Source organism: Gavia stellata, chromosome 13 (assembly GCF_030936135.1).
Source record: "Gavia stellata isolate bGavSte3 chromosome 13, bGavSte3.hap2, whole genome shotgun sequence".
NCBI lineage: Eukaryota > Metazoa > Chordata > Aves > Gaviiformes > Gaviidae > Gavia > Gavia stellata.
In genome coordinates this window covers 21,774,652-21,802,439 of record NC_082606.1, presented here as the reverse complement: position 1 = coordinate 21,802,439, position 27,788 = coordinate 21,774,652, and the positions used below count along the sequence as shown (strand labels likewise).

The following is a 27,788-nucleotide window of genomic DNA, read 5'->3' as shown; positions in this document are numbered from 1 at the left end:
CGCTGCTGCTGTCGAGGCGCAGCCCTGGCCGCGCTTGCCGTTTGCAGGCCTGTACAGCCGGTTGGATACGCTGGGTGTGGTTCAGGAGCAGATCTGTTGACTTAAGCTGAGCTAAATCCCACGTTTTGGGGGGCAAAAGGGTACCTGTCGCTTCCCCCGCCGCACAGTGGGGTCAGTGTGAGAGAGTGAGACGCGTCGCCTCATAACTGCGGCTTCAGTGATCATGTGTGGCCTTTTTCTTCCCCCTCCATGCAGGTGATCACTGTTCTCCGCGACAGTAGCAGAGAGGAGCAGCTCATCATGCCGACGGTGGTGGTGATGGACGTGTCGCTCTCCATGACACGGCCGGTGTCGGTGGAGGGCTCCGAGGAGTACCAGCGGAAACACTTGGCAGTCCACGGCCTGACCATGCTGTTTGAGCACATGGCGACCAACTACAAGCTGGAGTTCACGGCCTTGGTGGTGTTTTCGTCGCTCTGGGAGCTGATGGTGCCCTTTACAAGAGATTACAACACACTCCAGGTAGGGCGCGTGAAACAGAAAAGCAATAAGCTGTCTACATTAAAAAAAAACCCCAAACCAAAACCCCATGCATGTTTCCAAACTGCGGTGAAATTGCGTGATTTCCTATCATCTTGTGCACAACGTCTTGAATTGAGTGTTTTGTCCTTATTTTAAGGATAGGTAAAATCAATGTATTGGAAACGTTTTGCTACTTCACAAATCGTACCTTTGCAGGTGACCTCTGGAGGGTTTTTTTTTAAGTTAAAAGTGGGGATGGAGGAAAGGGCTGCCTGATGAAGCTCTTAAAAATGCCATTGGTTCTGTGATGGTCACATTTTTGTCTGTAGTTGTTGATTTGCTCTTGATAAATGATGCAGCAGACAGGACCATTTAGCAAGGTTTTGAGTCAAGCGATGTGGTAGAGAGAAGGTGCTTTTAAGAGTATGTACCAGTTGAAGCAGGGCGAGAGTGAGAATAAAGTGATTTTAGGCCTCGCAGATGTGATGGGAAGTGGGGAGAAAATAGAAAGGAGAAAGTCCAAGAAGGAAATTTCATATGAATGCAGTAAGACTGCAAGACTCTGAAGCCAGTAAAAATTGTACGTATGTATCTGGTTCTCATATACAGTATCAAGAAGAAATGATGCGTCAGTGTCACAGGGCACCATGTTTTAGGTTTGTTGGTTGTGGGACACGCAGATTTTAAAAGGTATTCTCTGTTATGTTTGCATTTTAGCAGATGAATGCCAGTGCATTCTCTTTGCTTTATTTTCCCCTCCCTAAGAGTTCATTTGAGGAATTTCTGAAAGCCAAGAATCAGGGCAAGCTCCTCTAGCATGTTAGCTTTACAGCAGCACCCATCTTACGATGCTGTGTTAAGTGTGACGTTTTCATTTTACGGAGAAAAGCTGGTTTATGGTTATAGAAGCAGGATGTGGATATGAGTTTTGGATTCTGTTACTCTCTCGGCCAAACAGTTTTTGTGAGACAAGCTCCTTGTGGCCTACTTTCTGAATCTCTAAGAAGTTAAAGTTGCTCTGACACCTGGGAGGATTTTCTAAGCTAAATGTTTCATGTTAGACATTGCTTGAGATTTTGACTTTACTGTTTCTTTGAGACATGGCAAAGAATTTTTTTTCTCCCAAAGAGCTGTGTTTATAATATTATAGTTTCTTCAAAGTCCACTTTCATTGTTGCCTCATGTTCATTATTTCTTATATCTTTCTTTCCTTTTTTTTTTTTTTAACTTTGCAGATCATATATAAGAACATAGCACTTTGCATTGTGTTACAAAGCAAAGCAAACATACTGACTTACCACAGAACTGTGAATAACTTTTCTGTGTTTCCTGGTAGTGATATTTCACCCAGCATTGACAGTGGCATTTGTCTTTACAGGAAGCCCTAAGTAACATGGATGATTATGACAAAACCTGTCTAGAGTCAGCGCTGCTGGGGGTTTGCAATATTGTCCAGCAGGAATGGGGTGCAGCAATTCCTTGCCAGGTACAACTGATTTCACTGTTCTTAGGATCTAGCGTATACTTAGTACTCCCTGTAAATTGCAGATGGAAATGTAATTTGGAAACTTTAAATACTCTCAGGCACGCTGGTGCTGCAGGAAGACAAAGAATTAGTATTTTGCATATATTTGGAATATGAACAGAAGGTGATCTTTATTAAAATATTCAGCAGCAAAAAACTAGACTGCTTCCTGTCCAATGTGTTACTGCAGTGGAGTGGATTATAAAATCTGGCCCAAGAGTACCGTTTTGGAGGCTTGACATTTGATCTGGATGCAATCTTCTGTCCCAGGAGCCTCACACAGTTTGGAAAGGATATAGTCACACATAATAGTAACCTTTCTCCTCCAGTACCTGATGGTTTCCAGAGCTTGTAACAGTTCCAGGTCTCAAGCAACAGCATAGGACTACTGCTGAGTGTGTTTTGATCTGTCTTCTTTCCCTGATGAGTCATTTGGCATGCATCTGCTCACACACTTCATTCAGCCCTTGCAGCTCTCAGCCTTCTGTATTTGCTGCATCTTACGGCAAAGTCTGCTTTTAGCCCCTCTGTTTTCTGAGACACTTAAGAGCCTGTTGCAGTTTGGGTTAGGATTTAAGTTCAGTAACTTTGCAGCTCAGTGCGCTAGGAAGATGTCTCAAGCAATATTCCTTAAGGAGAAAAAAGATAGAGGTTTATTGTCTAGGCAGTGCATCATAATCTAACAAAGATAAAAGGCACTCGGAAAAGCAGACACTCAAAGCAAAGAACTAGAAAGATGTAAAAACCAAGAACAGATTAGACCTCAACAATTTGTGTCGCGGCTCATTTTACTGGAACTTCAGGTGATGGGGTGATGAAAGGCAGTGGGGAATATACTGTGCAGAATCTTGTGATCGTGAAAAACATCAGGGGTGAGCAACAGTTCAGATGGTAACTGAAAAGACTGCAAAAGAGAGAGATTGAGGATGAAGAGAGAATACGAATCTGGATGTAGCAGCTATACATTGAGTTTCAATTGGATTTGATTTTCCTTACCTCTCAGCCAAAAATAGTGCCTGCTGTTGCTGTGCGGCGTTGAATGAGCAGCTGTTTTACTACTTTGGAAATGACAGGGTCTCAGCTGAGTGTAAATAATTCCATTATTCAGTGTAACCTGTTAGTGCAGGTTTCTACAAGGAGTGAATTTTCACGTGCAACCGAATGGAAAAATGCGTATTTTTGCTTTAATAGTTCTGCTGCAAAATGTGAGCATACTGCAGCTGTATTTGTTTGCAAAGAGTTAGGGTAATTACTACTACCTTTTGGATGGCTTCTGTGGCTTGTAGTGGAAGTTGGGTCGCCCTCCAGGTTCTGCAGAAGAAACGGTCATAGTTGGCCTTTATCTTCCATCTGAAAATAAACCCAAAGTCCTTGAGTCCATCAGCAGCAGTCTACTTTTTTGGCTGTGTAGTCACTGTTCTTCTAGTGTACACTTAAAAATGGCCATGTTTATGCACAGCATGGTGTGTTTCTGGCTATGAAATTTAAATTTTAGTGCAGTTGCCTAATTAAAACAAAATGTGTATTTACCATACACGTAGTTTAAATTGCAATGGTTAAATCTTCAATTTCTCATTTATGTACCTGTTTCTGGAAGTTTTACTCGCAGTTGTTTCCCCAGCTCAGTGGAGGAAATCCCTGTGTGAGCAGGGATTTTCAGTATAGAAGTGCATGCTGCTAGGAAGGCTACTGAAGTGTGTTGGTGTATAGTTGCCCTCTGCAGTTAGAAATGTGTCTTTACTTGGCAATGCTAATCTATCCTCTTTCATTCAAGGTTGTTCTTGTCACTGATGGCTGCTTGGGGATTGGCAGAGGCTCCCTACGGCACTCACTAGCTACACACAACCAGCGGAGTGAAAGCAACCGGTTTCCACTGCCTTTCCCGTTCCCATCCAAGTTGTATGTCATGTGCATGGCGAATCTCGAAGAGGTGATGTCTTTAACACCTACCTTCTTCTTTATTACATTGTACTAATGATCAGGTCAGCACAAAACATACTTCCATGTTCTTGTGCTTAGTTTTAAACTTTAGTTGATATTCCGGTGCTTAATGTTAGTTATTTGGTGAAATTTAACTGTAGTATCTTTTTGCACTATTATTATCTATTACTATTGCATTATTATCATAATCTTTATAAATCATGTCAGTTTCTCCCTGGGGAATATTAGGCAATTTTTATTTCTCTGTTGATATTATTACCTTTACTGCATTAATTACGTTGAATGGGTTTTGGGTCTTTCCTTAATCTACAATTAAATTCTTGAATAAATTATTTCTATTGCAAAGATGCTCAACACTTAAAACAACAATACCTTTATGTGGAAATGTGGATGAGCAAAATCCTAAAGTCTCTAAGCCAGTGTTCAAACCAACTTCCCTTAGTGTTGAAGGAAAGGTGGCTCTTTCTCTTCAGGGACCTTTGAAAATCTCAGTAACAGCTTTAAAGATTTTCACAGTAGTTAGAGTTCTGTTGAATAAAAATGTTTAAAAAGAAGCCTATGTAGAGTAAAGTTCCTTAGATTAGGTTTTATTAATAGCATTGCTTTTGACTTGACACCTATATTCTTCTGTCTATCACAGAAGGATTTTCTACTTAGGCATGCAATAGATATTTCGGTTTCAAGGTCTCTATCAAGGATGATGCTCTTGATTAGGCTGATGGATTGAAGCATTGTTTACGTATCAGAATAACTGGGAAAATGTTTAAAATAAATCTTCTATTACTGATAAGTTCAGGTGCTTTCACAAACATTCTCTAAGAACTCAAAAATAATTATGTCTGCCTTCCCTCCTAAAAATTATATTATCCTGAAGGAGCTGGAAACTTAGCATTACCAATAAAATGTTATATTAGTTAAGGCGTTCCTGTGCTCTGGAAGATTGAGAGCTTCTGGGATTTTTGGTTGCTTGAACCTACTTTCAAAGCAGAACCTAACACGATAAAGCAATGTATTGGGCGTTGGACTCAATGATCCTTGTGGGTCCCTTCCAACTCGAGATACTCTGTGATTATTTGTTACAAGGCCAAATGCTGCATCTGGTCTAATATAAATGCAACATAAGGAGTACATTTCCTAGGAGACCAAGAATGTTGGGTTATTCAGAAAGGAGTGAGATAACAAAAAGTCATGAGAGCATCCAATCAGATGCTTTTTGCTGTGTTGTGTATATTTTCTGAAAACATACTGGTTAATAAAAAGAGAGCAAAAAGAAAACTTAACAAAAACATTTCACTTTATTTCTTTACAGCTTCAAAGCACGGATTCCTTAGACTGCCTGGAACGGCTCATAGATTTAAACAATGGGGAAGGGCAAATTTTCACCATTGATGGACCCCTTTGCCTGAAGAATGTACAGTCGATGTTTGGGTTAGTAGACTTGTAGATATTATGCCTTTGTGAAGGTTTCCAGTTAGCATCTGTAAAAAACCCAAACAAATATGACAAAAAATCTGAAGATATGGGGTGTTCTAATTAACCTTTTTTTCTTCTAGTTTATGATCTTGTTAACTGTATTTTGGTCTTGACCTTCACTGATTTTTTTAATTATTCTGTAACAAACCATAGCATCTGTTTACGACTGGCAGATAGAAGATCCTCATTTCCAGAATTACTGTTAGTTTGCCGTCAGTGTGATAATAGTGCTTTGTTTCGTAATTTAGCAATGCTAGAACTATTGAATTAAATGTAGTAAAAAAGAAGTTTTGGGAGCTTAGTTAGTGTGCTTTAGACAAACTATTTTCATTTGATATGTATTATGTTTTCCTTAATAATAACTGATCGTGTTCTAGAAAGCTAATAGACCTGGCTTATACACCATTCCATGCTGTTCTCAAGTGTGGCCACTTAACATCTGATGTGCAAGTATTTCCCAGACCAGAACCTTTCATTATAGATGAGGAAATAGATCCCATCCCTAAAGCAATTAATACAGGTAATAAATCTTTGTTTGCCTTTTACTTAAATCCATTTGATTTCTACCTTTTCACTACCACCCCTTATCCTGTATAGTTACTGTTTCATCCACTTTCTCTCTGCAAGGATCCGTTGCTGACTGTGTAATTTTTTGGTGTATGCGGCACCAGGGGACAAAAATGTCATCCTGTTTCAGCCATGTGTACCTGGTAAAAGGGCTGGAGTAGGGTAGAGGCACTTTTAAAGCTCAGGGTGCCAATTTCTAGGGGCAAGGACTGTGGAAGACAGGCACAGGCTGCTTTCCATGAATACCTCATAAACCTCAGGGAGGATAGGAGAGGTGTGTTGAAGAAGGGGCTGCATTTTGTATATCAGAATTGCCTTTATCGGAAGACTCTGTATTATCAGGTGAGACAAACTAGCATGTTTCTGGAGGTTTCTTCAAGGAATCCACTAGGAGTGGAGTCAAGAAGAATTGGTGAGGCAGCACAAGTAAATATTGAGATTTATGAAATCTCTGTCTTTATAGTTTGTCTGTCATCCTGGCACTTCTTACCAATACTAAGTTATTTTTAAAAACAACTGTGCAAAGAAAACCTTTCTCAGCCCTCCCATTAGCGGACACTGGACCCATGGACGTCTGTAGATGTCCCATGCCTGTGGCTTGCAAATGGCTAGGTACACTTCTTGGAGAGAATACACTGAACTTCACTGCTTTGCCTTAAGAATTAAGTTTGAACTGTAGCATCAAAATTGCTCTCAGCTCCTCAGCAGTGCACTTGGCCACATGCATTTTGTTGCTTTTTCCAGTCAGGCAGTAGAGTGCTGTGGCTCCTGAGCTAAAGGTTGGCACCCTCAGTGACACCCCAATGTGGCTAACTCTGCAAGGGAACTGATGGGAGTTCCTGCTGGCTTTGTGCTATTTGGCAAGTGCAAAGAGAGTGACTTCGTTAGATCATGTGCCCAGGTGTCCTTTTGGATAATTTCTTTTTTGTGAGGTTCTAGCTCTACCGGCTATTTCATTATTTCCTGGATCTGTCCTGTAGACTTACTTTTTGTCTGTGTTCATCAACAAAATGTACACAGCCTGCATGTGAATAAGGAGAAAATAGTGGTAAAATTTTGCAGGGAAGTGAACTGCAACCCATAAATTACTGCCACCAAGATTGCCTTGATTTATTTGGGTTTTTTTAAAATCTGCAAGAGAAAAAAGATTTCTCATTTGGGGTGTGATCACTTCTTATTTGTAGCTGCATACTGTTTAAATAGGAATGAGTGCATCTGTACCAAAATAGCAAAAGCAAAGAAAGAGCATGCAGCATGTCTTGATGAGCAAGGCTTTGTGTTGCATTCAGTCCTAGAGTTCCTTCTATCATTCCAAAGATGGGAATTTGGCATGAAGGAAATTTTGTTCTGCATGCATTAAAATGCAGTGTATGGTGTGCTCAGCCCCTGAATTCTTCCATGGCTTTAGCCAAGTGTTTGTTGTTATACACATACGGACCTGTATCCATAGCTAGAGCACTCCATGTGTCACCATGCTTTGTGTAGAGAAGAGTTTACGAAGCAGGTACTCTCTACACCTCTGCCAGCGTAGAGCTGGTCAAAGGCTTGTCCTAAACCACGCACCAAAACCTTCACATGGCTGAGAGACATGAACCCGATAGGACATTTCTTGCAGCCAAGAAGTGGGGAGGAAATCAGGCAAGACTGAGCATGAAGGACATGGCTGCCTCAATCTTTTACCAGCAAATGCCCGCAACTCTGGATGAGATGGAGCTGCATTTAAACTTCCAGGGGGCATATAAAACTCGAGAACCACAACTCAATCTTTCCAGTCCTGGGAACATGCCCCATTGGGGCTAACCCTGCCAGATAGTTGATGGGAATTCCTGCAGGTTCTGTGAGCCAGTTTGAAGGTAGTAGATTTGGTTTAGTCCTTTGTTTTCTCTCCTTTTGAATTCATAAAATGGCAATGGATTGTGTACAGTGTGCAAAACAATGTGCACAATTCTGTATTTTTCTAGCAGCACAGTTCATGAACAGCAGTATGTGTGTGATGAAAGTTACGTTCTCATCTTAAAGTGACGTGGTATTATGTATGAATGTTTGTATCTTATTAACACCTAGACACCCCAATCAAGGTTGGGGCTCTGTTGTGCTACCTCTAGTCACTGCTTCAGAAAACTTAGTGGGGTAAGAAGTGGTAATATTAAGTTGACTCTGAACACACTTCAGCTGTTTCCAAATCTGACTTAAACCTGTTGTCTCCCCACAGATCTAGAAATTGTTGGTTTTGTAGATATAGCTGACATTTCTAGCCCTCCTGTCTTGTCCAGACACTTGGTACTGCCCATTGCACTTAACAGAGGTGAGCAAGTTTTGTTTTAGCAAAAACTACTTTAAGCTTCCCTTGTAATGTCTGTGGTGGTTTAGACTAGAAGCGCAGGTTTTATGCTTTATCAAAATGCCAGTTGTCTCTATAAAGACATATTTGTGTGGTTACATTAAAATTAAAACCTTGAACACAAGCTCTTTCTTTTTTTGAATACTGTGTTCTTTAGAAAGCTAATAGAGGGAACAGTGTCCCTATAGCATCATTATTAATAGAACATGCTAAACTTAAAGCTAAAAATAGTTATCGGCCATGAAATATGTGGTGCAAGATGAGTATTTAATGCCTGCATCTAATTGGTTCTTGGAATGATTTGTTGTTGTGAAAAATCTGACCTTAATCACAACTAGATTGCCCAGTTGTACTTGAGCATTAATTGCTGCGCTTTGGGGCCAAGAATATATGTATCTATACAAATGACTGGGGTAGGCTTTGAGGATGGTTAAGCATAGTACTGACTTGCAGCTACTTGTGTGCATCAGCCTGTGATAAGGAGGACTTCCCTTTTCCTTTTGTCATGGCCTTGGAGTGGAGCAAAGACAAAGTGAGATTTCTCTTGGTAAAAAAGAATGAAAGCTCTGGATATGCTTTCATGTCTGTATTAATACTCTTATTCTGCAAGGCCTTTCACCTTAGAAGATATTAACAGTTAAACCACAGCTGTATTCCAGCTGCTAAAACATAGTAAGTTTCTCATAATGACCACAAATTGCATAGGAGAGGAGGACTTTAAATTCGGGATGCTTTCGGTTCAGAAGCAGACATGTGTTTGTTGCCAGACTCTTGGTGCCATTTCATTTCACTTCTAGTTTCTTCAAAGCTGAGGTTTTATTTGTAGTTTTTTGATAACTGTTTTGTGAGTAGGATGCAGTGGAATATTTATATAACATTATAGTGCTACTTTGCCCAAACAGTTCATTTAGCAGCTGTTCATTCTACAAAAGTATTGATTAACTCTTGCATGGCAGAAAATACAGGGTGGTGTAATGGAAATGGAACTAATGTGTTTGAATTTATTCTTATGTTGTCTCTTTGTTTGCTTTTATTCTTCCCCAGAAGGTGATGAGGTTGGACCTGGGATCACAGATGACACTGAAGATGAGAATTCAGCTAATCAGATTGCTGGGAAAATCCCCAACTTCTGTGTTTTATTACATGGCAGCCTGAAAGTGGAAGGCATGGTGGCTGTCGTCCAGCTGGGGTATGGAGCTGGATGTTTGCCTGAAAAATCTCTTACTTTGCTCATTTATAAATCATTTATAAATTATGCTTATTTATATCTGTATTCTGTACAGAACTCTGCACTGCTAGGCAAAGCTGTGGATTTTAGTTGTGGATACATTTCTGCCTGTATAAATTGCAAATAGTGAGCCTCTACACAGTGGGAAGGAGGCAAATTCTAGGCAAAGAGGGGTGGAAGTTTTTCAGCCTTTGGGATTTGCTCTTTTCAATAGGCCAGAGTGGTATGGCATGCTCTATTCACAAGCTGATAGCAAGAAGAAATCAAACCTCATGATGTCACTCTTTGAACCTGGTCCTGAGCCCCTTCCATGGCTAGGGAAGATGGCACAGCTTGGGCCCATTTCAGGTACTGGTCACACTCATTTGAATAACTCTTACACATTCAGTGTTTCCTTGTGTGAATGACCTTGCTAAGTCTTAGTTGTTAAGTAAGTTCTTTTTATTCCACCCCCCCGCCCCCCCCCCCCGCAGATGCAAAAGAAAACCCTTACGGAGAGGATGACAATAAGAGCCCTTTCCCCTTGCAACCCAAGAACAAGCGCAGTTACGCACAGAATGTTACCGTATGGATTAAACCAAGTGGCCTCCAGGTAATGATACAGATTTTGGACTTGATGCTTTACTTTGATCAGCAGTAGCCATCTTACCAGCAAAGTGGAGTCTGTGTGTGTCTTGTCCATTTAATGTAATTGCTTTATTGATTTTCTTTCATTTTTATAACCACTGCCTCTTTAAAATATCATGGTTAAAATGCAATCAGAAAGTGTAGCTTGTTTAATGAAAGCTGTGTCTCCGGTGTAGCATCTGGCTTAGTTTGTTGGATTTAGTATAATTACCAGTTATGTTTCAGCCTTTGTGAGCTGCCGTCTTGTCAATGGTCAGGATAATTTATCAATAAATTGTTGAGGATTTTTTCTGCAGCTTCCCCAGCAGTTGCCAAGATTTTTATTTTTTTTTTTTCTTTCCTGCAGACAGATGTACAGAAGATCTTGAGAAATGCAAGGAAACTCCCTGAAAAAACTCAAACCTTCTATAAAGTGAGTAACATTTCAGGCCGGCCCAAGTTTGATCCATAGTGATAATGGTGCATTTGACAGAGGAACTCATACTGTCCGTGTCTGTGGTATGTTCTGCGTAGGCTTGTAGGGCTCTGCAAAAACATACATGGTTCTGTAAAGAAGGAGACATCCTGGGTCTGTTTTTCAGACTAGTTACGGTGAGACAAGGGGGTCTGCTTTCCCTGCCACCACGTTCTCTGGCAGGGTGGCATAGACGTGTCATGTTTACAGGTGCCCCTCATGATCCCTGCTACTTCCATGGTGAACTTCTTTGCAGATTTTATGCTCTTGTCCAGGCAGAAATAAACTGAGGGATCAGAGAGGAATAGGAACACAGATGTCATTCTGAGTTTGAAAACATCATCATCTCCTACATTTTTTCTACAACTGAAGCAGAGAAAGACAAAATTCCAGGCACATTTTGCCACATCATAATAATACGTAATCTAGACTGTAGCTGGAGGTAATTGTTGTTCCCCTTGTAAGCTTAGTGCTGAAGCAGTTTGTTATTGTAGCCCCCAGAGACTTTGAGAATGAATACCCTGCCTAAATGCACATAAGCACTTGTCAGTTTGTAGTGAAGAAAAACCAATATATATACATTTTGCTGGACACCGTGGTTAAAGGCAGCAGTCAGTGAAGCCTAAGTTGGAGGCCACCCCAAACTGGGACACAGACAAAAACAGGAGGTACAATAGCTGAATGCACAAAGGGGAAGAAGGGAGAGTGGAGATTTATAGGAAGGGATCAAGGGAATACCAGCTGTTTAGTTGTACCACTATCATCTTCAGCTCTGAAGCATTTGTTATCTCATGAGCAGCTGGGCAGTTTCCAGCAGCTGTACTGATCACTCAGGTTATTTTCCTCTAAGTGAGTAAGCTTGCCTTTAAAAAAAGACAGAAACGCACGTTTTATGTAAAGGCTTACAGTAGCTTTAAAAAAGGTTTTCCTTCTTTGCAGGAACTTAATCGTTTACGAAAGGCAGCTCTGGCCTTTGGCTTTTTGGACCTCTTGAAAGGCGTGGCAGACATGCTGGAGCGGGAGTGCACCCTGCTTCCTGACACGGCTCATCCTGATGCAGCGTTTCAGCTCACACATGCTGCTCAGCAGCTTAAAGTGGCAAGTACTGGAGCATCGGAATATGCTGCCTACGATCATAACATTGCTCCACTGCAGACAGACTTTTCCAGTAGCAGCACTGAAAGAATGTGAAGTCTCCATTTTGGGAACTTCTATAGATTGAAGACTCAAGTGGTTCTAATTTTCTTGTCCTGTTTACTTTCTAGGGCCTGTTTAATTACTGTTTGGAGAACTTCCTATCAAAACAGGGTCCCTTACCTGCATCAGTGCTCTCTAAATAAATGTAGCTAGTTTGTGGTGGCTTTAGTCAGACCTGGATACTGTGGGAAGTGTCCCAAAGTCGATTACTGTGTTGGATGATGGGTGGAAGTTATTCAGTACATGTGAGGAGAGAAAGAAAATGCCATCATAGGCAGCAGACTGTTCATGGCTTTTGGCCTCCCCAAAATGTGGTTACTACATAACTAAACTCACTGGTAAAAGTATCCTAAAAGGCAGCTACTACACCTTATACAGCGACTTGATTAATCCACAGAAAACATGTGTGAGAATGACTGTGCAAGATCAGATACACTGCTCATTTCAGGGTGTTGTCACTAATTTTATGCACAACGTGAAAGCCAGTCTGTACTGCCATAATGAGAGTTATCACTGGCATTGCAGTGCTTATGCTTGTGAAAGTAACTTAATCTTGTGAGACAAGTTTTTTATTTGTGTAATAGTAATAAAGAGTAATTCTTCATGAAGACTTAAGCTGGATTTGTTCCATTTTCATAGCAACTAGGCTGCGTGGCCTAATACATTGACCTGGTGAAGGCTCGGTTCCCAGCTGTTTATCTTAAGAGTTAAATAATAAATTACGCAACTTCTCACATTCAGGGAAAGAACAAACAACTGAACTAAAGCAAAATTTGGTTGTAAATCTTTATTAATAGAAACACATTCTTTCTGAAGGACTAAAATTCAGTAGTGTAAGATCCATGACAACTTGCACTAGGTACCACAATTTCACTGAGAAATACAATGTATGAATACATATGGATTTTGTAACAGAAGTTTAAATGCCCAGTGGAGAAATTAAAGTATGAAAGTGATCCTTGCTGTTCCATTACTCAGCTAATTCAATCCTTTGACATACTTCAAACATAGGTACAGTGTGTGCTATAGTGAAATATTGTGTATAAATAATGCTCAACTCTTCTGAGTAAAGTAAGCTACACTCTCCTTCGAGTGTGAGCCTCAAATATCCCTAAAGAGAAGTCGCATCGTTCCTCTTGTTGACAGAACACATTTGTGAAATGCAGCATGGAGCTCGTACCAGTTCTTTGTTAAAATCTCCATATAACGCTATTTCCCTTCCTTACAGTAACAATCACTGGGTCCGTATCACAAACAGTAAGCTGTTTGTTACCTTTACTACAGAAAATAATTTTCTGGAGGATTCATATTGTTTTACAGTAGAAAAAGATAAATAGTAACATGGCACTAAGCTAATCTCAACTTCAGTGCCTGTTTGGATTGCCAGCATTGCTTTGCATTGCCCGGGGCGCAGTGGCAGTTATTGTGAAGCAACCTGTTCATAACCACAGCACGGTTTAGAGCAAACTTTTTGCACATTTTCTAAACTGGATTAAGGAGGCCAGAGGGATCTGGAATTAACTGTGGGAGGCGAGGTGTTAAGAAGGGCATGTTGAAATTAAATCAACTGAAATAAAGGCTTGCAGGTGTGGGAATAGATGACCTGGAATGTGGGGGGAGATTCTCTTTTTGTTGTTGTTGCTGTTGTTTAAAGCAAGCATAGAGGAAAGGGTCCCTTCAAACCCTGCAGGATATCCCTTACTGGGATTTGATACATGCTATCAAAATAATACACAGTTTATTTGACCCACTACTCCATCCCACTAGGGGCCAGCCAACAAAGTGTATATACCAAATTTGCAGCTGCATAACGATTGGATAAGGATGTTTTGCTACGGGAATGCTAGGATCCACACAGCACTCCTAGTCTGTTTCTAGTTTAGCCTTAACAGAATAAGTTGGTAGCATTTAAATCGACACTAGCTACTTCCAGTTTTAATTCTGCTGCATCAGTGTGCTGCAGAAGAAAAAGGGGGTGTATGTGCTGAGCAAGTTTACCCCAACTAATAAACACCCAAACACTGTTCACAGTGGTCTCAGACCGTGCTCCTCCTGCCATCAAGATGCACCCTGGGAACAGCATGGGCCAAGCTAATAGTATATCCCGACATCAGAAGCCCTATCTGCATGCAATACTGAAAGAGCAAATATCCAATTAAAAGACAAACGCTATTTCTATTTAGTGCTGCTCCACTGTTCATAAGCATATTATATGCAGATAATAGGATTTCTTTCTAATATGGTAGTTGACAGGATACAAGTTCAAAAGTTACTTTTCAATGGTAAATGCCATGCATACATGATTGAAAGGGAACAAAATACAGTATATGGGAATGTTACCTGAATTCACTATGAAATCGTGAAATCTAGCGTGATCATTTAATTTTACAAAATTCTTTACAGTGGGTAAAACCGTAAGAATTAGAGGCTTATCTTGTCATTGAGATAAGTTAGATAAGAAAGCATTGCAGTCCTCCTTTACTTCATCTTTCTCTTCTTTGGTCCGAGGTGCTGTTTCCTTTGCTTGTAGAGATGACGGAAGTTTACAAATACCCCTGAAAAAGAATGAAGTGTTTCGGTAGGACATTGTTGCATCTTTTTAATGCTAGATGGCTGTACCAAATTTAAAAAAAAACAACAAAAAAACCCCCAAACAACCACCACACAAAAAAGCGATGGTTTAAGGGCGTGTATAGCATTGAAAGATAACGCAAGTTTTTCCTTGCTGGGTGAGGGAGGAGTTGCTGCGCAAGCTGTTCGGTACCGGGCTGCTCAGAAGGTTGGTTTGTCACTTTTTAAAAGTTGCAACACCAGCTGTGCAAAGGTGGGGAAGGATCAAACAGGTATTTCAGGGTGAAACGCGATTAAAAGTACTCTTTAGGCAATGTCTGTGAATGGGAGAAATCTACTGAAAGTTCAGTTTAAAGTTCTAGGTTAGGTTCTGCTGAGTTGTGGATACCCAGACATACTGGGTGTGCATACTACAAAGTTAACTTATGTTTAAAAATACCAAGTATGTATCAAGCACCATTCTTCTTTAAATATACTACTGTTCAAAAGAGCCTTCTATATTGTTTCCTGGAAAAACATGATTTCATGTTGCTTTAGTGATTAATAATGCAATAAACATTGCTTTAATCTGAAATTATGTTTAGATTTCCATTAAATCATTCCAAAGCTCAAATACCATGTACAAGGTAAAACTAAGTATACTGAGGTTATAAATACAGGTAAAAACTATTCTTTCAACCCAAGCGCTCAGTAGATAATGATGCTAACTTGTCACCGGAGACCTTGGGGGGTTAACCAGTGCTAATTGCAGATGTGTTCCCCTCCATCTCTGACAATTTTACATAAACAAGCAACAAGGATAATGCTTAACCTGAAGCAATTTTGTGTTGCCACGATCCCCAAGATGCAGGAATTTCATTTGCTTTGAAAAATCTACTTAATTCAGAGGAAACTGGCCTTTTTATTTCAATAGTGAGAAATACAATTAAATATCTTACCTAAAAACAAGGCTATAAGGTATATTTGAAGCAAAAATGAAAACTGGATTGTGACGTTCAGTGGATTTGGCAATCCCAGACTAAATTTCCCTGTTTCACTGAAGATTGGAATGGATTGAACGATACAGACGGCTGAAAGCAGAAGGCCACCATCATTATCAAACACAGGAAAAAAAATACACAATTGCCCAGCCCACACCAACTTTTTCAGGATAGAATCATAGAATCGTTTAGGTTGGAAAATACCTTTAAGATCATCAAGTCCAACCACAAAGGGATATTCCCTTCTTATTTGCTAGCTCTCATTTGTTATACCAAATTTAAAGCTGCTTTTGTTAAACATGCAGTATGATGGAAAGCAGCTAGCTGAGGCAGTATAGCAGTTCAGCTATGGAAGTCTAAGCACAGTGAACTTGCCTGGTGAGACGCTGTTCTCACAGACAACTGTAGCCTGCGGGGCCCATGCCAGCAGTATTTACCATGCAGAAATACCCACAGCAATGAAACAGGCATAGTCTTCCCTGTGCTTGGAGTTGGGCAATGCCCAAGCCTACTCCTGCCTCATAGAAACAGGTTCTGACAGGTATGATCACAACACATTTCTTATAGCTAGAAGCTGAGCAGCAATACACTTCTTAAATAAAGAAAAATTAAAAATAATCCAGACCTGCTAAGACAGAAGAGGTCCCTGTAAAGCCCCCCTGGCTCAGACGGGCTACCGCAAGAACACCAGGTGCCTGCTTCTTCCACGGAGCAGTCGCTCTCCAAGCAGAAGGGGAGCAGAGCCCTATCTGGCAAGCACCGTGCCTATCCCAGAACAGGCTACGCTGCTTTCAGAGGAAGAATCGGCCCCTGCCTGTCCTGTGCGATGATTTACAAGCTAACGTCAAGATCTGGGAGCTGGTGTGAATGCAAGCTAGGCTGACCAAGTTAGGTCTAGCAGACAAAAGCAAATACACTGCTTTGGATCAGCAGAGGGAAGCGAGCGTTGTCGTCCCGTGCCGCTCGCGTGGGCTGCGGCACACACTTGGTCACTTTGTCAGGTAACCTTTTGTTGCCTTTACTTTGCTCGCCAGTGTCCAAAAGGGAGAATTCTTGTCACAACAAATTGAAAAAAATGTTTGATTCAGTAAGGAAGACAAAAACGCTTACATTTGGTCAGCTCAAAGGCAATGCTTATTTATCTGTTGTTTTGTTATGTTATTTTTTAGTCCAGCAGCCAAACCAAAAATTGAGTTATTTGCCCAGCCTTGACTTCATTGTTTATTAAAATGTCTTTTTCAGACATACCTTCTGCCAAGACTCCTAAAGGGTAGAGAGGGATCCAGGTAGTGTAACGGAGCCAGGTTAGTGGTTTCCATTCAATACCGATGCATGAAAGCATGTAGTATGGATACCTAAAGCCAATTCAGTGTGAGAAGAAACAGACACTGTTTAAAACGGAAGCCGCTACTAGAATGAGTCTTGCAAATATATGCTGTATAGTCAACATAATTCCCAAATGACACAAGAATATTCAAAATTTTTTCCTATGGATCATGATGGACACACCCTTATTTGGCAGTTTACAGAATTAATGCTATTATTCTGACCATATGGATGAATGTAACTGCCTGGCTTGCCTAATAAACCTTTGAAAATACTTCTTTTGAAAGAGAAACAGAGCATAGTGCAGCTCACTTAACAACAGAAATGCAAAGCAACAGAACCCCCAAGGAAAAAAGCAACAGGTTTCCCTGGGTTCAGGGCAGTATTATTTTCAGACTCCAGCCTTGTCCCAGCTTTTGGCAGGTGGAGCAACCTAGGAAGGCTGTGATAGTCCATGTCTAAAGGAGATTTTACCCTCCGAGCCCAATGCTCTAGAGCCACGCTTCCAAAAGGTACAAAGATCAAAATCTTCCTTAAAGAGTTCTTGGGAACAACCACGTTGTTCTGTACACACCTGCTAGAGGAAAAATCCCACAAACCTGAACAGTTCGATGATGCTCCAGAAATAAAATATGAAGAACACCACAGGCTTGCTCTGCATTTCCTCTAAGCTTCCAAGGACAACAAACAAAATAAAGTTTCTTCCAAATATCTGTTTAAGAAAAACAAATCAAGGAACAGTCACGGTCTTCAAAGAAAGAGCAAGTCCTTGCTGTCAAAAACACGCAGGATGTCTACTCTTCACACCTGAAACATACGCTGAGCACATAACTAACTCTGCAGCTGAGCTGTGACCTGCTTCTTGTGAGTATGCATTCTGCTCTGTATTTAGGTGCAATCCAAGGGCCCTAGTCTTAAATCATCTATCCTCATTTTTATGCACAACAACCACAACCAGGATAAAAAGGGCACTGGCACCAAATCAAAATCATGTACTTTTCGTCAGTCGCTTCTTGCTTTTGCTGTCCTGAACTGTCTTACCTAGGTGATGGAAGAAGTCAGCCTGCCACAGCTAAGTCTGGGAAGCATGGATTCCTGCCTCTTGAATAATGTATTCTCTAGTCCAGTGCCAGTGAGGTTGTCTCACTTATTTTAGGAGAGTCTCAACGCTTGCGTAAAATAGAGATTTACTTTAAACATGGGGAAGAGCAAGGAGAAGAATCTTAAAATATTACCTGCAGTACAGCAGGTATCAGCGGTGATCTGACTAGTCCTATTAGTGAATTCACGATCTCCATTAATGCCAGGGTCTGACAGAAATACATCATGTCAGCAATAGTGTGAAATGTATCATAGAAGGAATCTGTAAGACACAGGAAACTGTTTTAGAGAACAAATTAATTGCCATGTTCAGGAAGCTGGCACAGCAGCACAGCTTTTGGTAACAGGATTCTAATTGTATTTGGAAAAACACCATTATGCATAATTATGTAACTTCTTTATAAGGCTTATTTTGAAGTCAGTTAGGCCAGAATCACTGCTCAAGTGCTCGTTTTCATAAGCAAAAGGATCAAGAGCTATTTCAGTAATTACTTTACAAAAAAGCGATAGCGCTGTACCTCAATAGCATGAATCGTTCTTGCTTCAAAAACAAAATATTCTGCCCGGCTCATTTTCAAAAATACTGACATTGCAGTGAGCGAGACATTTTCCTCCAGCTGATTTCTTTAGAAGTAATCTTGGCAGAGTACAAGTATCATTCATCAGAATACGCAGTTGTGATTTACAAGAAGACAGTATTTTCCTCTCCTTGACACTGCAGTGGCTTTTGAGAGGCTTTTGTTGTGCGCTTTGGTGATGTGTTTACACTTTTGTTTCCTAAATATGCCTTTCTTTAGATTTCGCTATTTAGAAAGTATTAACAACAACACTAAAAAACCAAAACAGAACCCCCAATGTAAATAAAATAGCGCTTATTACTTGCCTCTTCCCAAGATGAACAATCGTACTGTCATGTTCACAAAAATCCAAGAGAATCCCAAAAACTGTACAAGATTATACATGATTAAGTATCCCTTCTTCAGGTGTTTGAAAGCTAAAAATCAATAATAAACACATCAGGTGAGCAGAGGACAATGGCAACACTTCTGCAAAGAGCACAGCTGCAAAGCAGGCTTTCTATGAGAATAAAGCTTACAAGAAAAAGGGAAGCTATTGATTGCGATAAGAGGGTTGCTGTGTGCACTGTGGGTTCTGCCTGCTTTTACCATCATCTGCTAGAACTCAATTCTTGCTAGTCAGATTTTTTAAATTCCTTGGAAACTGCAGTCCATTTTTGTTAAATTTTTAAAAAGCTCACAATACAAAGATCCCCCTCCAAGATGCACCAAGCCAGTCAAAATTGCTCCCTAAGAGTTGAGGTTCGCTTATAAGAGTGACAGAAGCTTTCTAAACCCCACCTTACACACGAAAAAGGTACAGTTACTTACGGTCTTTTGGGACTCTGGATTCTATTTTCATTTTGTTAATCTTTTCTTCTTCCTTAAGATGAAGGATAAGGTTTTAAAGACTGTTACTGTAATTAGCAAGTGATTTGTTAACTATACTACTGCAAAGCTAGTGGGTTTAAAACTCAGCTAAGCAGCCAGTTGCTAGAGGGTTTAAATTTTCACCTGCATAAAACAGCACATGCATCATCCAGAAATTATGGTACAGTAAAAGCTAGAGGGTGTTAACTAGTTATCCTGCCTTCACTATGTATTTTATTCTAGAAATTAGATGCTTCTGCTGAAAAAGCCTGCTGTTTTCTGTGTTAATTCTCAGTTATTACTGTTTCTTAGAGTTGTGCCTTAAAACATTTCATGACCCACCAGTGACCTGCAGGGAATTGAGAACATCCAGCCCAGGCTCTCTGCCTGCCCTTCACCACTGCTTTCTGGCTCCTGGCATGGCAGCGGCCCTTTCTCCTCCGCGCTAAGCTCAGGGGCTGTGGAGGGGAACAGGGCAGCATTTGTTGTTAAAACAGATTTGCAGAAACGTGCTCTGTTCAAGTTTTTCCCAAGACGGTCTCGCACCTCCCTGCTGCGGTAAGCCTCTCGAGCTTACCCGGCGGTGGGAATGCACCGTCAGGGCCAGCCCAGTGGCTCAGGAAAGCCTTAGAAATCCCTGTTTCCAGACAAACAAGGCACCTCCGGGCTCCGTACGGCACGTTGATACGGTCTTCGTACGGATCGGGACACAGGGCTGCATGGCGCAAGCCTTCGGCCAGTGCTGGGCTAGCGCACTATTTCTGAATAGCGTGCCTATTTCTGAACTCCTGCTTACAACTGGAGCCGTTGAACCAATTCTACATGGGGTCTGTGTGAAATAGCAGTAACAATCAGCATGCCAGACAACTCCAGGTAAATGAAGAACACAAGTTCACGCGCAGGGGAACAGCTACCCTTGCTTTGTAGCTGGCAGCACAAGCCACGCGCGCCCACAGGACTGACCTTCTCTTTCAGTTCCATTTCAGCATCCGATTCATCTAACCAGCGGTCGAAGTCAGGAGCTAGGAAGAGCGGGCGCTTCTCTTGCTTGGTGAGTCTCTCCCACCAGTTACTCTCTTTTTTCTGCACAGTGATGTTCAGCTGCCTTTGAGTCACCCTGCACACAGGCTGAGGGCAGACACAGGAGCATACATCAGCAACAGTCCTAAGAAACAAGCTCTGAGACCGAGTTGGTATGCAAGCTCTCCTTATCACGGAGGCAGGGATGACATGGACTGCAGCAGCACAAGCATCTCTCTGCCACCCAAGGCACGGAAGCAAAGGGCAGCCCAGTTGAAGATGGCAACTGTGATGGATGTAGGACTTAACAAGCAGCTTAAAAGCCTGCCTGTACTGCACAGCACCACTGCATCCCACCACAAGGAGCTAGCACAGACCCTGGCACTAGCCTTCCTAGGCAGAACCCATGATCTTGGCTTTAAACCTTCCTGCATTTAGTACGGTGAGCCACCCACTTCCTCCAGCGGTGGTAAAAGTAACACTACCATCAGCCACAGGTCCCTGTCCAAAATAGGGGACCCCATGTGATATCTGCTGCAGCGAGAGGAAGAGCTAACAGCCCTAGGGAACACCGGAGACAACGATGAGCTGACGGACCTGGCAGTGCAGTCACTGCCACCCCACGAGGCCTCTCCACCATGGCCACACTCTGCAGAACGGCAGCCCAGAACCTCTCCATCCTTACAGCCCACAGCACTGTCACCGTGGGTGCCCACCCTTACCGCTACCATCGCATCCCTCTGCACCTCCAGCCTACGCCAGGGTGCTCTGCATGGGACCATCTCTCAAACCGGCTGAAACTGATGCAGAAGAGCCATGAACGGTTCTCTTAACTGTGCACTTTACAGCAGCACTGCTCTGTCACGGCTGTCTGGATGCTCCTAGGACATCTGAAGGCTGTAGCTGTAATTTACAGCTACCAACGCCAGATCCTTGCCTGTCAGAGGCTCCATCTCTCGCTGGTGGCCAGCCTGGCACGAGCAAGCGGCACTCACGCTGCACATCAAAGCTAAAAGAGAAAATCCTGGACCGCAATACTTCCCAGTCCCGACCACCTCTAGTTACACAGATTTCACGGAGTCGATCCTCTTCCAGACTCACAGCCCCTTCCACAGTGACTCAGAGCTACTAGACTTTGGGAAGTCTTGCAAGGGCTTGCCTGCCAGCACAGCCCGTGCCTGCCAGCACAGGGGACAAGCGCGAGCCGCGGTGGGCACCCCTCCCCACACTGTGGACCAGGCAGCTGCTGCTTTACAGCCCAGGTGACAAACTGGTGACCAGATCCTGGAACCAAGAGATGGTCATTGTCTGCCACTCAATAGCTGGTAGGAGCCACACAAGAAACCTGCCTGCTGACAGCAGCATAGAGCTGGAGATGCCTTTCCCCAGGAAAGATTCAGTTCCACACGAATTTCAGGGTGACCAGACCCTAGAAATTTACCCTCCAGCCCCTTGCAGCGTTGCACAGAGGGAACGGTCTCCTCCCTTGTTGAAGCAGCAGAGGTGAACAGCGGCTCCCAGTCTGACTGTGGCTATCCCCAACAAGCAGCCTGGAATAAGCAGCACAAATCCTGCGCTGGGAGCAGAGCCCAGGGCTCTCCTGTGCCCCTAACAGCTTTGAGAGGCAACGACAGACTTTACAGCCACCTGCAAGTAACACAGAGGGGCTGCTCTTCCAGCTGAGCTCTCTCCTATCCGACTACAACAGTGATTAAGAAAGGATTTTGCAATAGGAGCCGCAGCGCATCTGTAGTGGCAACCTAAGAAATCTGCACAAGCCAGAAGCACTAGTTCTCATGACTTTGTCATGCTGCAAAAGAAACCTGGAAACATCACGCTGACACTTCGCAGCACAGCGTTCCCCTGCTCTCCAGTCAAGGTTGCATCAGACAACGCGTTACCAGATTCTGCCATTATTTTGCTGCTTTAAATCCTTAAAAAATAATTTACAACTACTGTTTAACAACTGATACACGCAACGCCCTGTTTCTATTACAGCTGACCCACGCAAGGACTATCTCCAGTGAGGTGATTTGCATGAAGGCAGAATGGTGGCTGAGCACCAGGACAGAGGACTGCCACAGACGTTTTTCAGTCTGCAGCAGTTACAGAGTCACCAGGAAAATCAAACGGCATACTGTGAACTTTACGCGCAGCCGTTTTCCTTTCAAGCTTTTCAAAAATTCCTTTTTCTTTGCAAGAGTTAGAAAAGTAAAAATACCTACTTTAGGCTCAACAGGTTCTAGGAACTCGATCTCAAATTCGTAGATGTTGTCCCCTTTGGCACCATGACCCTGAGCTAAAAAGAGAAGAATTAACAGTCAGGGCGAAGGTCCTAGCCAGCTCCGCGCACCCCACCTGCAAAGGACGCTTTGTACGTCGAAATATTCAGCAGTTGTTTACAGGGCTTCCCCCTGCCTGGCTGGGAGGCAAGAGGAAACCACACGATAACAGCGTGACACAAACAGCCCAAAATGTTGCTCAGAGGCGCAGTCGCTGGAGTCAGCACCTAAAGCTGCTGCAACTCTGCACGGCGCTGGAAGAGGGTCCTCGACTGCCGGAAGGCAGAGCGTGGGGTTCTCAAAAGAGGGGCTCAAAAGGCTGCTCATGGCTAACTCGAATCCGACAGAAAACGCCCTGCCTTTGGGGGATCCAGCCTCCGCACCGATGAGTGAGCACCCAGGGAGGCTGATCGCGGGTGGGTCCGTAGGAGCGTGACGTGGGGAGTCCTGTCCCAACGGCAGTTCATCGCTCATTTCCCGCATATGCGGGTCTTGTCCCCAAAGTGCTCCGAAAACCTGTGTGCCGAGTTTAATTTCCACGCCGTAAACTGATCCTGAAGCGAACAGGACGTGCACCAACACCCTATCAAATGGCCCTGGCTGCGGCTCACCAGGGAGGCAGCGTTTCCGAGACAACGCATCTTAAAGAAAACCACCAAATAAACGAGAAGACCCAAATAAAAACAGCTACGGCGTGTCCTCGGTGCCACCCGGAGAAGCCGACCCGCACAAGCTCCGCGGCTGAAAACAAAACCATCTTTTAGGAAGAGATCTGCTTTACCTTTCAAATCGAGCGCTAGTTCCTGATGCGGAGGTTTGATAACAGTTGCAAACAAGGTCTTTGTGAAAGGAAAAATTGCTGCGAGTTATCTCCGGGCTTCAGTTGAGACAAGATAGCAAGGACATGGGGAAATGTCACCGGTATTTAAATACGGGGAGGGTTTTTTCCTTTTGATGTATTAGATAAGATACAACCTGCTACCCCCAGTAGCGCTGCAATACAACAGTTTGGAGGTGGGTGCGTGGCACGACGGGTCCATACGTGCCCGGCACCCAGGGCTCGGCACCCAGGGCTCGGCACCCAGGGCTCGGCACCCCGGGCGGCGACGGGGACCGGGCACCCCGCGGCTGGGGGCACCCCGCGGCTGGGGGCAGCCCGGTCCCTCCTCCCGGGACACCCGGGCGAGCAGCCCCCCGGAGCAGCGGCGGCCCCGCGGAGCCCCCGAAGGCCGGCGCCCCTACCTTTGAAGCGCAGCACGTTGTCGGTGATGGCGACGTCCGGGTTCTGCGGGAGGAGAAGCAGCGGCGTTAAGCGGCAGCTCCCGCACCCACACCGCGCACCCGGGAACGGCGGGGCCCCGCTGGCCCCAGGCGAGCACGGCGCTCCCCCAAAGCCCCCGTGCGAGACCCCGCCGTTGCCGTTGAGCCTCCCGCGCCCCTCCCGGCCCCGCTCGCAAACCCGCGGGCGCGGAGCGGGGCTGCGCGGGCGCCTTCCCCGCACCCACGGGGCAGCCGCCCGCCGCGGTCCGCGCGTGGGTCACCCCCCAGGGGGGGGCGGGGCCGCCCGCTCCCGCCCCGCCGGAGCGCTCCCCCCCCCCCCCCCCCCCGGTACCTGCACGTCACTCAGCTCCACGCGCAGGTAGAGCTCGCGGTGCCGCTGCGCCCAATGCACGTGCGGCCGCAGGCTGGGGCCCGCCATGGCGCGCGCCGCGCCGCTCTCGAGGCGGCAGGGGGCTCCCGCGCGCCTGCGCACAGCGCCCACCGCCCTCGCGGAGGTGGGCCGTTCCTACTGCGCCTGCGCACAGCGGGGAAGGGGGCGGTAATGGCCGGCGCAGCGGGGCCTTCCCTCCTGCGCTCCTCCCCTCCCCGGGCCCCGCTGCGTCCCGGAGTTCCTCCTGTAGCCCCAGGTGTCGTCCGGCGGACCCCTACTCTCCCCTTCGGCCCCTCGGGGCCTTCTGTGTCCCCTGCAGCCCATGTGCGGCCTCCTCCGTGGCCCCCCATGCCCTCACGTCGCCGCGCCGGGTGGCTGCACGCGCCAGAGGTGCCGCCTGTGTTGGCCGCGATGGCAGTGAGCTCGGTGAGAGAACACGTCAGGTATTTTAACAGAACTGTGGCGCCTTGCGGGCACCATTGGCTTCCAGGCCCCTTTGGCAGCTTTCTACCTCGTGCGACGTCCAAACCCTCAAGCGCACCCTGCCAGGGCTCGAACCTGTAAGCAGTTTGCCTTGGCACTGACTCCCGTCTTCCTACCTCCGTGCCACAGGCCTTCACCTCAGGGTGGCCTCCTGCAAGGGCACAGAGAGCTTCTCGAGCCACCTTAGCCATAGCTGAGGGGGACTCATAAAAATACAGAAAATACCATGCCTTCTGTAGCCTGCCCCATGACCGCATGCCCCAACCTTTTTAAAATTTTAGGTTGTAATTATTATGTGTCCCAAGACATTGCTGCTAATAAGGCTAAAAAAGGACAGCGTTGATTTTGGCGATACTTTCAAAAAGGTCACCGCTGGCTCCCATCACCGCTCACACAAGGGCACCTTGCCCATGGTCTTCCACATTGCGCTGGCAAAGTTCATCTTCGTCCTCTCCATCCCAGCTTCAGGGCGCTTTGTCATGCTCCCGCAGAGGGTTTTCTATGCAAATCTCCGCATCATGTCGGTAAGAGACACTGGCTCCCTGCCTCAGCCTGCCTCTGAGTGGAGGATTTCCAACCTCTGCCAGCCCCTGGGGCTCCAAAGCCGCTGTGGAGGGACTGCCGAGCTGTAGCAATAGTTGCCAGGCTGCTTTATTTTGGAACACAAACCCTACATACCCTTTAGGGGCCAACAAGCCCCGGAGCAGATGGCACCGAGCCGCTGGTGCAGGAAAAACAGCTGTCAAGTTCCCGTGTGACCTGAGGCTTCTACTTGCGCATGCATTTAGGGGGAGGCACCTGCAGCAAAATTATTTTTTTGGTTTATAGTGGCTCAAAAAAGACTTTGCTTTACAGAAAGTGGCTTTGCTTTGCAAAGGGAAATTCAAATGTATAGAAACATTTGGCTGGGGGCTCACTACACTGGAGCCTGTGGATGCCTTGGGCTGAACACGTCATTAATAGCTGGGAATTTTTTTTGCTGTTTGTCAGTGTGGAAGTGCTACCTTTTCCGGGGGAAAAAGAGCCGATTTTTGAAACTGAAGGATCCCCGTGCATGGGGGTTTGCACGACCTGACCCCCGTGCATGGGTAGTGTGTGTGTGTGTGTCCCGGGTCTCTGTGCACGGGGCAACGTGCGTGTCCCGGTGCGCGGGGGGGAGTGTTGCACGTCCCTCCCCTTGGCTCCCCGCAGCCCGGTCCTCCTGGCCGGTAGGCGGCGCCCTCGTCCGTACCCCACGGTGCTCGGCGCGGCTGAGGCGAGTGCGATGGCGCGGCTTCCTCCCCTCCTGCAGGGGGCGCTGCCCCGCCTAGCGCGGCGCGGCGGCCCCCTCCTGGCGGAAGCGGAAGCGGCCCGGCGGGGCGGCTCGGCAGTATCGCCGCCGCGGAGCGCCGTGAGTACCGGGGTGGGTGAGGACCCTCCTGGGGCCTGGGGTTCCCGGGGGAGGTGGCCTCCCGGGAGCGGGGCCGCCGCCTCTGTCCGGGGGAGAGCTACTGGTACCCAGTGGGGTGGGAGGAGGAGGGGGCTGGCCCCGGGGCAGCCTGGCTTTTTGCCCCCGGCCGGGTCTGCCCGCTGCCCCCGGCGGTGGAGGGCCCCTCCTGGGGTCTGCCCGCTTCCTCCGACCTCGGCGGCAAGGGCAGGCCCGTGGCCGTTCGCCCCGCTTGGGCCCGACCTGCCCCTCCGGCGCACCCTGAGGATACGAGACGTCGTACGGTGTTGTAGTGCTGGAGGGGCCCCTGAGCTGGTGTGAAGGACGGGGCGGCCCCTCTTTGTTGGCTGTAGGAAGGTGGAAATAAAATGCTTCACGTGGCAGAAGGTGGCTGCGGTAGAGATCCCGCAGTGATCTCCTGGGAGGCAGATCCTCGCGTTACCCTGGACTAACATCAGCTCGCCGCCTGGCAGTTCTCACTCTTGTTTGCTCGTTAGTCTACTGCTCTTCATTTTTTATCTCTTTTCTTAGGAGGGGAGTGTGAGAAGTAGGTCGGGTTAAGACATACCAGCATGGTGTAGGTGGGGAAAGGAGATTTTTCTCCGTTGCAGTTCTGCAAATTAGATGAGAGTTTTCTGATTCAGGTTTGAAGTCTCTCAGTTTCTAATGCTGTCTGAGCAGAGCACTGTTCTGTGTATGGGTTTGAACTCTCCTTCCAGTTTTACAGGGCTGTTTAACTTGTCATGTGTTTTTGTGTTGTAAACAGCTTGGACAAAAGACAGACCTGTGTTTGTTGTGTTTGTATTGTCAAAGGTGGAACCAAACTTTAAATCCAGGCTTGCCCTGCTTTGCTTTTAGCAGTTTGTGTTAAAATGGGTTTGGTCCAAGGTGTAGGTCATCTTTTTTTCACTCATTTGTGATGAGATATCTCAGCTGCTCTGTAGAACCGCAGGAGAGCCAGTCCGTCAGGGAGCTTTGCCTCGGGTAGCTGTGCTGCCCAAGCCCATGCCTTGAGATTCAGTGGACCCTTAGTGCCCGTCTGCTCAATGGGAATGCTTTATTTAGTCCGTATTAATGTTTTTGTTAGGCTCAGGCCACCAAGCTCTGCCCTAGCAGTGTGCAGAACAGTTGTGCAGCCTTTCCATTCTATATATAGAAAAAACCTCTCCTTTTGAGGATTGACAATCCTTACACCTTGGTCTCTCCAGTAATGAACTACGTGGTAGGAGTTTATACCTTGGATCCTTTTGGAGCTGCCCTCAGATCTGAGATTTACAGTGGCAAGGCTGGGTTTCCTCTTGCCAGACATTTGGGCTGTTTATTCTAACTCAGATCTGCTTTGTAAAGCACAGCCGACTGCAGGAAGAGATATCTGCTAAATTAACAACCTGTTCGGGAGGATAAAACTTATGCTGCAGATAAATCAATATGGAAAATGCTTTTTTCACCGTGTCCCCTTTCTTCTGGTATCACCTGACTCTTCTGGAAGAGTCTCATCCATACAATATTTGTAATTATATCCCTGAGATGATATAATAGTGATGATCGTTGCTAGACCCTTCCAAGCTTTGTTTGAAAGGAGACACAAAGAAACCCAAGAAATTATAGGATAATAATGGGAATAAGGACATGCAGTTGCCTAGGCC

The 27,788-nt window shown here is 45.2% G+C and overlaps 2 protein-coding genes across 4 annotated transcripts; one reads left to right on the top strand and one right to left on the bottom strand.

The window, feature by feature from the left end:
* Positions 1 to 179: 179 nt before the first annotated feature.
* Positions 180 to 12,496, top strand: INTS14 (integrator complex subunit 14). Of its 3 annotated transcripts, none has more exons than XM_009816889.2 (11): positions 180 to 379; positions 1,905 to 2,008; positions 3,822 to 3,977; positions 5,298 to 5,416; positions 5,839 to 5,981; positions 8,241 to 8,333; positions 9,417 to 9,558; positions 9,812 to 9,945; positions 10,071 to 10,189; positions 10,571 to 10,636; positions 11,618 to 12,496. In XM_009816889.2, the coding sequence occupies exons 1-11, from the start codon at positions 250 to 252 to the stop codon at positions 11,867 to 11,869; spliced, it is 1,458 nt and encodes a 485-aa protein (XP_009815191.2). In that variant the 5' UTR covers positions 180 to 249; the 3' UTR covers positions 11,870 to 12,496. The 3 variants fall into 3 exon arrangements, with proteins under 3 accessions (XP_009815191.2, XP_009815184.2, XP_059679592.1); XM_009816882.2 differs by having other exon boundaries at positions 180 to 522; positions 1,901 to 2,008; positions 9,414 to 9,558; XM_059823609.1 differs by lacking the exon at positions 1,905 to 2,008 and having other exon boundaries at positions 180 to 522; positions 9,414 to 9,558.
* A 1,744-nt stretch (positions 12,497 to 14,240) lies between these two features.
* Positions 14,241 to 24,281, bottom strand: HACD3 (3-hydroxyacyl-CoA dehydratase 3). Its single transcript, XM_059823911.1, has 11 exons — positions 24,195 to 24,281; positions 23,825 to 23,867; positions 22,526 to 22,599; positions 20,244 to 20,408; positions 19,242 to 19,293; positions 18,737 to 18,847; positions 17,988 to 18,115; positions 17,352 to 17,464; positions 16,675 to 16,781; positions 15,385 to 15,516; positions 14,241 to 14,430 (listed from the first exon to the last, which is right to left on the bottom strand). Exons 1-11 carry the CDS (start codon positions 24,279 to 24,281, stop codon positions 14,354 to 14,356), a joined length of 1,089 nt encoding a protein of 362 aa, XP_059679894.1. The 3' UTR covers positions 14,241 to 14,353.
* Positions 24,282 to 27,788: the final 3,507 nt, after the last annotated feature.

Coding starts and splice junctions, on each gene's coding strand:
- HACD3 (XM_059823911.1), bottom strand. CDS start 24,281: ATGGCGGGCCCCAGCCTGCGGCCGCACGTGCATTGGGCGCAGCGGCAC. Junction 18,116..18,736: donor ATTGTTCATCTTGGGAAGAG/GCAAGTAATAAG, acceptor TGTGTCTTACAG/ATTCCTTCTATGATACATTT. Junction 17,465..17,987: donor TGATACCTGCTGTACTGCAG/GTAATATTTTAA, acceptor TTTCTTAAACAG/ATATTTGGAAGAAACTTTAT.
- INTS14 (XM_009816882.2), top strand. CDS start 250: ATGCAGGTGATCACTGTTCTCCGCGACAGTAGCAGAGAGGAGCAGCTC. Junction 5,417..5,838: donor AATGTACAGTCGATGTTTGG/GTTAGTAGACTT, acceptor ATCGTGTTCTAG/AAAGCTAATAGACCTGGCTT. Junction 9,559..9,811: donor GTGGCTGTCGTCCAGCTGGG/GTATGGAGCTGG, acceptor TCTTTTCAATAG/GCCAGAGTGGTATGGCATGC.